The sequence below is a fragment of the Nothobranchius furzeri genome, chromosome 6 (assembly GCF_043380555.1).
Source record: "Nothobranchius furzeri strain GRZ-AD chromosome 6, NfurGRZ-RIMD1, whole genome shotgun sequence".
Taxonomy (NCBI): domain Eukaryota; kingdom Metazoa; phylum Chordata; class Actinopteri; order Cyprinodontiformes; family Nothobranchiidae; genus Nothobranchius; species Nothobranchius furzeri.
In genome coordinates, this window is record NC_091746.1 from 3,158,858 (window position 1) to 3,170,451 (window position 11,594).

At 42.7% G+C, this 11,594-nt stretch overlaps 1 protein-coding gene across 1 annotated transcript; it reads right to left on the reverse strand.

The window, feature by feature from the left end:
* Positions 1 to 7,811: 7,811 nt before the first annotated feature.
* LOC139070499 (uncharacterized) lies at positions 7,812 to 11,215 on the reverse strand. The gene is made up of 2 exons (XM_070552847.1): positions 8,003 to 11,215; positions 7,812 to 7,922 (listed from the first exon to the last, which is right to left on the reverse strand). The coding sequence occupies exons 1-2, from the start codon at positions 9,441 to 9,443 to the stop codon at positions 7,906 to 7,908; spliced, it is 1,458 nt and encodes a 485-aa protein (XP_070408948.1). The 5' UTR covers positions 9,444 to 11,215; the 3' UTR covers positions 7,812 to 7,905.
* Positions 11,216 to 11,594: the final 379 nt, after the last annotated feature.

Genomic DNA, 11,594 nt, shown 5'->3' on the forward strand with positions numbered 1-11,594 from the left:
CATAATTCTGGGTACCATTTACAAACCATAAGTGCTAATGACTCCATTCCTTTTTGTGGTTGTAGGGGCTGTTGATTGGAGTACATTAAAACAAACCTGATCTCTCTAGGATATTCAGAAGCCAAGTTAAAAGCCCACAAAGGTGTAACTGGACTACTTCTTTAAAGCTACACCAGGCCCGGTAACCTTTGGGACATGGTTTGACCCCCTATAGGAATGTGCGATCATCATGAAACGTTCAGATCACTTACAACTCAATAGATTCTACCTTTTTGTAACGTTTCAGCCTTATTGGACCTTGTTTTCACACAAATGAACCCAGAATGATGTGAAATTGTGCTTCGTGCAACATAATTCTGGGTGCCATTTAAAAACCATAAGTGCTAATGACTCCATTCCTTTTTGTGGTTGTAGGGGCTGTTGATTGGAGTACACTAAAACAAACCTGATCTCTCTAGGACATTCAGAAGCCAAGTTATAAGCCCACAAATGTGTAACTGGACTACTTCTTTAAAGTGACACCAGGCCTGGTGACCTTTGGGACATGGTTTTACCCCCTATGGGAATGTGCGATCATCATGAAACGTTCAGATCACTTTCAACTCAATAGATTCTACCTTCTTGTAACGTTTCAGCCTGATTGGACCTTGTTTTCACACAAATGGACCCAGAATGATGTGAAATTGTGCTTCGTGCAACATAATTCTTGGTACCATTTACAAACCATAAGTGCTAATGACTCCATTCCTTTTTGTGGTTGTATGGGTTGTTGATTGGAGTACATTAAAACAAACCTGATCTCTCTAGGACATTCAGAGGCCAAGTTATAAGCCCACAAAGGTGTAACTGGACTACTTCTTTAAAACTACACCAGGCCCGGTGACCTTTGGGACATGGTTTGACCCCCTATAGGAATGTGCGATCATCATGAAACGTTCAAATCACTTACAACTCAATAGATTCTACCTTCTTGTAACGTTTCAGCCTGATTGGACCTTGTTTTCACACAAATGAACCCAGAATGATATGAAATTATGCTTCGTGCAACATAATTCTGGGTGCCATTTAAAAAGCATAAGTGCTAATGACTCCATTCCTTTTTGTGGTAATGGGGGCTGTTAATTGGAGTACTCTAAAACAAACCTGACCTCTCTAGGATATTCAGAAGCCAAGTTATAAGCCCACAAATGTGTAACTGGACTACTTCTTTAAAGTGACACCAGGCCTGGTGACCTTTGGGACATGGTTTTACCCCCTATAGGAATGTGCAATCATCATGAAATGTTCAGATCACTTACAACTCAATAGATTCTACCTTCTTGTAACGTTTCAGCCTGATTGGACCTTGTTTTCACACAAATGGACCCAGAATGATGTGAAATTGTGCTTCGTGCAACATAATTCTGGGTGCCATTTACAAACCATAAGTGCTAATGACGCCATTCCTTTTTGTGGTTGTAGGGGCTGTTGATTGGAGTACATTAAAACAAACCTGATCTCTCTAGTACATTCAGAGGCCAAGTTATAAGCCCACAAAGGTGTAACTGGACTACTTCTTTAAAGTGACGCCAGGCCCGGTGACCTTTGGGACATGGTTTGACCCCCTATAGGAATGTGCGATCATCATGAAACGTTCAGATCACTTACAACTCAATAGATTCTGCCTTCTTGTAACGTTTCAGCCTGATTGGACCTTGTTTTCACACAAATGAACCCAGAATGATGTGAAATTGTGCTTCGTGCAACATCATTCTGGGTGCCATTTAAAAACCATAAGTGCTAATGACTGCATTCCTTGTTGTGGTAATGGGGGCTGTTAATTGGAGTACTCTAAAACAAACCTGACCTCTCTAGGATATTCAGAAGCCAAGTTATAAGCCCACAAAGGTGTAACTGGACTACTTCTTTAAAGTGACACCAGGCCCGGTGACTTTTGGGACATGGTTTGTCCCCCTATAGGAATGTGCGATCATCATGAAACGTTCAGATCACTTACAACTCAATAGATTCTACCTTCTTGTAACGTTTCAGCCTGATTGGACCTTGTTTTCACACAAATGAACCCAGAATGATCTGAAATTGTGCTTCGTGCAACATAATTCTGGGTGCCATTTACAAACCTTAAGTGCTAATGACTCCATTCCTTTTTGTGGTTGTAGGGGCTGTTGATTGGAGTACACTAAAAGAAACCTAATCTCTCTAGGACATTCAGAAGCCAAGTTATAAGCCCACAAATGTGTAACTGGACTACTTCTTTAAATTGACACCAGATCCGGTGACCTTTGGGACATGGTTTGACCCCCTATAGGAATGTGCGATCATCATGAAACGTTCAGATCACTTACAACTCAATAGATTCTACCTTCTTGTAACGTTTCAGCCTGATTGGACCTTGTTTTCACTCAAATGAACCCAGAATGATCTGAAATTGTGCTTCGTGCAACATAATTCTGGGTGCCATTTAAAAAACATAAGTGCTAATGACTCCATTCCTTTTTGTGGTTGTAGGGTCTGTTGATTGGAGTACACTAAAACAAACCTGATCTCTCTAGGACATTCAGAAGCCAAGTTATAAGCCCACAAATGTGTAACTGGACTACTTCTTTAAAGTGACACCAGGCCTGGTGACCTTTGGGACATGGTTTTACCCCCTATAGGAATGTGCGATCATCATAAAATGTTCAGATCACTTACAACTCAATAGATTCTACCTTCTTGTAACGTTTCAGCCTGATTGGACCTTGTTTTCACACAAATGGACCCAGAATGATGTGAAATTGTGCTTCGTGCAACATAATTCTGGGTGCCATTTACAAACCATAAGTGCTAATGACGCCATTCCTTTTTGTGGTTGTAGGGGCTGTTGATTGGAGTACACTAAAAGAAACCTGATCTCTCTAGGACATTCAGAAGCCATGTTATAAGCCCACAAATGTGTAACTGGACTACTTCTTTAAAGTGACACCAGGCCTGGTGACCTTTGGGACATGGTTTTACCCCCTATAGGAATGTGCGATCATCATGAAACGTTCAGATCACTTACAACTCAATAGATTCTACCTTCTTGTAACGTTTCAGCCTGACTGGACCTTGTTTTCACACAAATGGACCCAGAATGATGTGAAATTGTGCTTCGTGCAACATAATTCTGGGTGCAATTTACAAACCATAAGTGCTAATGACTCCATTCCTTTTTGTGGTTGTAGGGGCTTTTGACTGGAGTACATTAAAACAAACCTGATCACTCTAGTACATTCAGAGGCCAAGTTATAAGCCCACAAAGGTGTAACTGGACTACTTCTTTAAAGTGACGCCAGGCCCGGTGACCTTTGGGACATGGTTTGACCCCCTATATGAATGTGCGATCATCATGAAACGTTCAGATCACTTACAACTCAATAGATTCTTCCTTCTTGTAACGTTTCAGCCTGATTGGACCTTGTTTTCACACAAATGAACCCAGAATGATGTGAAATTGTGCTTCGTGCAACATAATTCTGGGTGCCATTTAAAAACCATAAGTGCTAATGACTGCATTCCTTTTTGTGGTAATGGGGGCTGTTAATTGGAGTACTCTAAAACAAACCTGACCTCTCTAGGATATTCAGAAGCCAAGTTATAAGCCCACAAAGGTGTAAGTGGACTACTTCTTTAAATTGACACCAGATCCGGTGACCTTTGGGACATGGTTTGACCCCCTTAGGAAAGTGCTATCATCATGAAACGTTCAGATCACTTACAACTCAATAGATTCTACCTTCTGTAACGTTTCTGCCTGATTGGACCTTGTTTTCACACAAATGAACCCAGAATGATGTGAAATTGTGCTTTGTGCAACATAATTCTGGGTGCCATTTAAAAACCATAAGTTCTAATGACTCCATTCCTTTTTGGGGTAATGGGGGCTGTTAATTGGAGTACTCTAAAACAAACCTGACCTCTGTAGGATATTCAGAAGCCAAGTTATAAGCCCACAAATGCGTAACTGGACTACTTCTTTAAAGTGACACCAGGCCTGGTGACCTTTGGGACATGGTTTTACACCCTATAGGAATGTGCGATCATCATGAAATGTTCAGATCACTTACAACTCAATAGATTCTACCTTCTTGTAACGTTTCAGCCTGATTGGACCTTGTTTTCACACAAATGAACCCAGAATGATGTGAAATTGTGCTTCGTGCAACATAATTCTGGGTGCCATTTAAAAACCATAAGTGCTAATGACTCCATTCCTTTTTGTGGTAATGGGGGCTGTTAATTGGAGTACACTAAAACAAACCTGACCTCTCTAGGATATTCAGAAGCCAACTTATAAGCCCACAAAGGTGTAACTGGACTACTTCTTTAAAGTGACACCAGGCCCGGTGACCTTTGGGACATGGTTTGACCCCCTATAGGAATGTGCGATCATCATGAAACGTTCAGATCACTTACAACTCAATAGATTCTACCTTCTTGTAACGTTCCAGCCTGATTGGACCTTGTTTTCACACAAATGGACCCAGAATGATGTGAAATAGTGCTTTGTGCAACATAATTCTGGGTGCCATTTACAAACCATAAGTGCTAATGACTCCATTCCTTTTTGTGGTTGTAGGGGCTGTTGATTGGAGTACACTAAAACAAACCTGATCTCTCTAGGACATTCAGAAGCCAAGTTATAAGCCCACAAATGTGTAACTGGACATCTTCTTTAAATTGACACCAGATTCGGTGACGTTTGGGACATGGTTTGACCCCCTTAGGAAAGTGCTATCATCATGAAACGTTCAGATCACTTACAACTCAATAGATTCTACCTTCCTGTAACGTTTCAGCCTGACTGGACCTTGTTTTCACACAAATGGACCCAGAATGATGTGAAATTGTGCTTCGTGCAACATAATTCTGGGTGCCATTTAAAAACCATAGGTGCTAATGACTCCATTCCTTTTTGTGGTTGTAGGGGCTGTTGATTGGAGTACACTAAAACAAACCTGATCTCTCTAGGACATTCAGAAGCCAAGTTATAAGCCCACAAATGTGTAACTGGACTACTTCTTTAAATTGACACCACTCCGGTGACCTTTGGGACATGGTTTGACCCCCTATAGGATTGTGCGATCATCATGAAACGTTCAGATCACTTACAACTCAATAGATTCTACCTTCTTGTAACGTTTCAGCCTGATTGGACCTTGTTTTCACACAAATGGACCCAGAATGATGTAGCGTTATGGATTTATGCTCTTTTATGAAAGAGAAACCATGCTACGTATTAATTCGGAATATTAATTTTAATAAATCAATAACCAAATTTTATATTGTTCAGAAGACTCAAAGGTTGTTTTCATCCATAAACTGCCGATAATATCTGAGTGTCTGTGTTTCAGTTCAATGAGGAAACAAGTTTGAAGGATTAAAAGTTTTAATTCTTCAAATTAAACTAATGATTTTGAAAATTGACAAACAGGAAATAACAATCACATTGGCAACTTTGTGGGACAATCTTTTAACAGTTTATATGCTGTTCTTGCTCAAATAGACCTTCTGGTGAATTTATGAAGATTGAGAATGTTGTGACATGAATGCGTGTGTGAGTCTGATTTTGCTTCAAGAAGAAACATGTGTCTGAGTGAAGTGATGGTTTGGATAAACTTAGGTCTTATCAGAGAACTGCATCAAACGCTAAAACCGTGCTCTGTCTCACCGAACTCTTGTGGACCCTCTTTCGGATCCGGGCCGTGGAGGATGTTGTGGTTCATCCAGATGACACCGGCGGCTGACAGGAGACATAGGTGTCGAACGGAACCGGTCCAGAGTTGCCCTCGGTACACGTGGATGGTAGAGCGTTTTATCGATGCGCTTTCTTAAGTTAATTCACTCAGAAATCAAAAGACTCGGTAATGAGTCTTCGCTAGAAGTCGCGATTCAGCTATTCTGCCTGGCTTGGCAGAAACAGCGTGAAAGGGGGGAAGAACGAGCCAACAGGCTCTGCCCCCCCTTTGGTTTTCAGGTCTGTTCTCTCTCGTTGTCCAACACGAACTGCTATCAAAAGACTGAAAACTTACCAAAAACCTTTCTCTTCTCAAAGCAAACGTGCGTCATCAAATGTGTCTGGAGTTTACTGTGAGCAGGTGTGTGTGGATGTGTGTGAATGTTTGTGCTTGAGTGTGAAGGTCAGTACCACACATTCAACATTATCTACTTAAGTGTGGATTCATTAATCCATTATAATTACCCCAAAGCATACTAGTCATTCATTTGATTAAACACATTTATAATGAGCAAAATGATAATGGTTATTTTAACATTAAAATCAAGAAAAAGAAGTTTAAACTTTATGTTTTGACTTGGTCTGGGTACAACTCATGTAAACACATCTTCTGGTAGACTGCAGGTGGCAGATGTTATGGTTTCCTCCCAGACTCGCTGGCGTTCAGGTCTTAATCTGTGGGTGAAAGTTCTCAGCGACCCAGCTATGACCCAGCTGAGTCCAACACCACCATTGTGACAGAAAACTCATATTTCCTCACGTTACATTCCCCCCTTTTGTGACGACATGGAGGTCAAGCAGAGGCCACCTGACGTCACAACCACAATAACGTGATGTACTCGTGAAGGTAGACATCCCAGATGAAGGCAGGAACGATGAAGCGTCACCACAGGTCTCGTGTAGAAGGGAGTCTATCCTGATCAGATGATTAAGGCCAAAACTGTTGCAATCATTGTAAAGTAATCCACTTAGGGAATCTTGAAAGCAGAGCTATTTCAATAGCAGTTAATTTTCATCAGCAATAATGCAAAGGTATGCAAAGGATAAGCAGCTCGTGTACCACACGGAGCTGGGCAGGTGATGTATTCCCCAGGCGTAGTCCAGGCGAAGTCCAGCGCAGACCTCGACCCATCTCGAACCACGACCGAAGCCCCATGCGACAGGAAACCAGTTGAAGGCTGGTGAAGACGACCCCTCTGATGGGATGTAGTCCATACGAGCTCGGAGAAGGAGACAAAGTGAGACAGCCCACACGATAGATAGCATTTGATGCAAAACAAAGAACTCAATCAAAACCTATCTATGGGTGCCTCTGGGAAAATGTGGGTGCCTTTTGTGAATTATCTAAAGAAGAAATGTACTGCACCCTGTTCTACGTGTCATGTAAAAACGTGATGCAGGGAAAACACAAATAAAAGAAAGTAAATCCTAACTGATATGTGCAACTCAGCAGGCTGCATTAATTAAAGGCATATATATAAAGGAAATAATCATGAAAATGAAGGGCAAATTGGCTTGTGGCCCTTTAAGGGAAATAGTAACAAAATAAAATTAACTTTGTAATCAAATATAATCATGCTACACAAAGCACTAATAAAAAGATAGAGATGTAAATCAGTTCTAAAAATGTAAATCAGTAGGTTAGTAATCCCTAAAGATGTGAGTTAGTAACAGGACCCTGGCTGGAGGCAGGTAACCTGAAAAAAAAAACCCAAAGGATATCACATTTGTTAAAAATTCATCCCACAAACGAGAGAATTTGTAACGGTCCACCAGTCAGTGGAAAAGAATCCGGTCAGAATAGAGTCGGTCAGAATAGAGTTTTGAATCTGGTATTGCGGACCCACAGAGACACGAGTTTGGACGTATCTGTGGGAGCAGGCTCATAAGCGATTTGGTTATCAAACTGTTTGTATCTTGTGTTACGAACCCACAGGGAAACTTGTTTGAATTTACCTGAGGGTTCCGTTTGGAACTGGAGCGAAGCTGATGGTTTAGCTGTTAGATCAGAACCTGATTTTACCTGCTCAAAGTTGTGTTGCAGCTTAACGGAGGCGACTTTGTTGTGATCAGAAATAGTAGTGAACTGGAAATGCGAAAATGATGCTCGCAAAGCGGGAGGAGGCTCCCCACCCCCCTTTTGTTTCTCAAACGTATGCCGTGTCTGTGAGACAGGAGAAGCATAACAAAGAACAGTTCTTAAGCTCTTAAAAGCTCTATTACCAAGAAGATGCACATTGTCACCTGAATCGTGCTGAAAGAGTAGGTGTTCAGATGTCCAAAGACCTGGAGGTGTTGGACTTGGAGGTTCTGAAAAGGAGTGATCCAAGGATGGTTGTGTCACGGGTGTCAAAGCCAACCTAGCCATGTTTAGAATCAGATACAGACATGATGCTAGCTTTGGGAACATGGTCTGTCCTGAAAACTGAAGCCAAGAATACTTTATACCCAAGAATGATGGAGGTTCCCACACAGAATCAGAAAAACCCGGTTTAACCAGAGTATCTACAGACTGACTAGAACTCCGCCCCGTAGAAGGTGCAGCACCTAACTCCGGGTCGGAGGTCAATGTTGTCAGCCGAATTGGTGGAAGGTCAGTGTCGATTTCTGCAATGACCCGCCCGCTCGGAGGAGGCGTTCCCCCGAACCGGTTGAAGTCCGCAACGGAAAACTCAGAGCCACTCAGCACCCCCCCTTTGTCAGGAGGGGCCCCGAGCAGAGCATCACTGCACGCACCTACACCTCCCGGGCCGGGTTGCCTTCCCGAGCCCGTGAGAGAGGTGTGCGCAGCAACCACCGAGCCACCTTTAATATCGCCACTGACCACAGGACTGCTGGAAACCGCAGGGTTTTCTGTGTCGTCGTGGTCACCTGTAAGAGAAATCACAGGAAAGAGAGCACAGAGGCCCGAGACTAAGTCACACCCCTGTGAAAGGAGAAAAGAATTGGCCACCGTATTAGCAGAGGTCACAAACTGAAAAGTGACAAGGTCATTCACATAAAGGTCAAGATGTCCGGGCACAAACCCCTTAAATGGCATGGTAGCTCCGTCCGGAGACCACAAGTGTTTCACGGCGGCTGACTTTTCCATCACGCCCCGATAAAGAAGCTGGTTTGTGCATGAGGCGGACTGACGAGTAAAACAGACCTCTGACTGAAGCGGTGGGTCACAGCCTGAAGATTTCACACCCATGCTGGAGAGATGGTCAGCCTTTAACATGGATGACAGAGGAGAAGCATTAGGAAACAAAGGGTTAAGCACAACCTGTTTGTCAGAGAGGTTAACCATAGGCTCAAGAGATTTATTCATCTTAAAAGCAGCAGAGAAAGTGTTGTTTATTTCAAACCTTGATGTTGATGGTGGGTTTTTGACCCCCTGGAAGAAATAAAAGTAAAGAAAAAGTGTTGTGACCGCAAACAGCATGTTGTTTGAATTCACGTCATGAATTGCAGACCAGAACCACCTCCGACCCAGTGCAGCTGGCACCGAACCGCAGCCACTAGTCCCCACTGCTCCGGACCGGTGGCACCCGCCTAAAACGGGCCCGTTCGGGCGGGCGGAGGGACCAGCGATGCTCGGCCGGTGAACAGTCTCCTGCGTCATGGCATGTTCTGGAAGCAGAACGTCAGAGAACCTTACACCAGGTGTAACAGTGCAAGAAAGATTTTGTCGTGTCTCGTCCATCTCCCATTAAGTTCAGAGCAACTCGCGTTTTTACCTTCTGAGCCGACGTAAAACTCCGGGCAGATTCCTTAATATGTCTCACACAAACAAGGACTGTCCGTAGCCTACTTAACTTTATGACACAGGGTAAAACAAGGAATTGTTGATAGAGAAATGAATACACACAACTTCACAAGATGGAAGAAAAAGGCATGGAACCGAGCAACGGAGGCTGTGAAAGCCGACCCGATCACCGGTCCAAAATAAAAATAACAAAAAAAAATAATAAACCCTACGCTGCCGAGATACTATCAGACGGACAAACGTAGCAAAATGTAGATTCTACACACCGTAGCGATTTACAAGAACCACCGCCAATGCGGGTTTTGTGAGGACACAGACTGACTGTGTCAGAAATGGTATGACAATCTAACGGGACGCGTTCCCTTTTTGTCTAACTGTGGTGCTAGCTTAGCTCTCCGGCCAGGTCTAGCGTTCTTTGTCTGTAGCGACCAGACTCAAACTTTCCCGATTAACAAGTAGGCATCTCGCCCCGCTTGTAATACGGACTTTAAAAAGCGTACGCAATCTGAATGCAGTAACGCGTGACGGCCATAACCCGGCTTACGACGTTTACCGTGCAATCAAGCAACAGTAGGTGCCTACGGGCATTCCGTTCAGATTCCGTTTCTATAAGTCGCCCATGCAATGGAGATATTTTCCACAATAACTCGCCCACAGTGTCAACACACTGAGACGAAAGGTGTCCGAGAATGTAGTCTCGGTTCTGAGGTTCGGAGAATTTAGTGAGCGGACCAATTTCCGGTTAAGTTCAAAATAAGACATCAAAGTGAAACACAGAGAAAAGCGTTGTTTGTAGCTTTTAGATGTAAGAAATCAGACATATCGCAGATATAGAAGACTGGATACGCTCGCCATTAAATGTAGCGTTATGGATTTATGCTCTTTTATGAAAGAGAAACCATGCTACGTATTAATTCGGAATATTAATTTTAATAAATCAATAACCAAATTTTATATTGTTCAGAAGACTCAAAGGTTGTTTTCATCCATAAACTGCCGATAATATCTGAGTGTCTGTGTTTCAGTTCAATGAGGAAACAAGTTTGAAGGATTAAAAGTTTTAATTCTTCAAATTAAACTAATGATTTTGAAAATTGACAAACAGGAAATAACAATCACATTGGCAACTTTGTGGGACAATCTTTTAACAGTTTATATGCTGTTCTTGCTCAAATAGACCTTCTGGTGAATTTATGAAGATTGAGAATGTTGTGACATGAATGCGTGTGTGAGTCTGATTTTGCTTCAAGAAGAAACAGGTGTCTGAGTGAAGTGATGGTTTGGATAAACTTAGGTCTTATCAGAGAACTGCATCAAACGCTAAAACCGTGCTCTGTCTCACCGAACTCTTGTGGACCCTCTTTCGGATCCGGGCCGTGGAGGATGTTGTGGTTCATCCAGATGACACCGGCGGCTGACAGGAGACATAGGTGTCGAACGGAACCGGTCCTGAGTTGCCCTCGGTACACGTGGATGGTAGAGCGTTTTATCGATGCGCTTTCTTAAGTTAATTCACTCAGAAATCAAAAGACTCGGTAATGAGTCTTCGTTAGAAGTCGCGATTCAGCTATTCTGCCTGGCTTGGCAGAAACAGCGTGAAAGGGGGGAAGAACGAGCCAACAGGCTCTGCCCCCCCTTTGGTTTTCAGGTCTGTTCTCTCTCGTTGTCCAACACGAACTGCTATCAAAAGACTGAAAACTTACCAAAAACCTTTCTCTTCTCAAAGCAAACGTGCGTCATCAAATGTGTCTGGAGTTTACTGTGAGCAGGTGTGTGTGGATGTGTGTGAATGTTTGTGCTTGAGTGTGAAGGTCAGTACCACACATTCAACATTATCTACTTAAGTGTGGATTCATTAATCCATTATAATTACCCCAAAGCATACTAGTCATTCATTTGATTAAACACATTTATGATGAGCAAAATGATAATGGATATTTTAACATTAAAATCAAGAAAAAGAAGTTTAAACTTTATGTTTTGACTTGGTCTGGGTACAACTCATGTAAACACATCTTCTGGTAGACTGCAGGTGGCAGATGTTATGGTTTCCTCCCAGACTCGCTGGCGTTCAGGTCTTAATCTGTG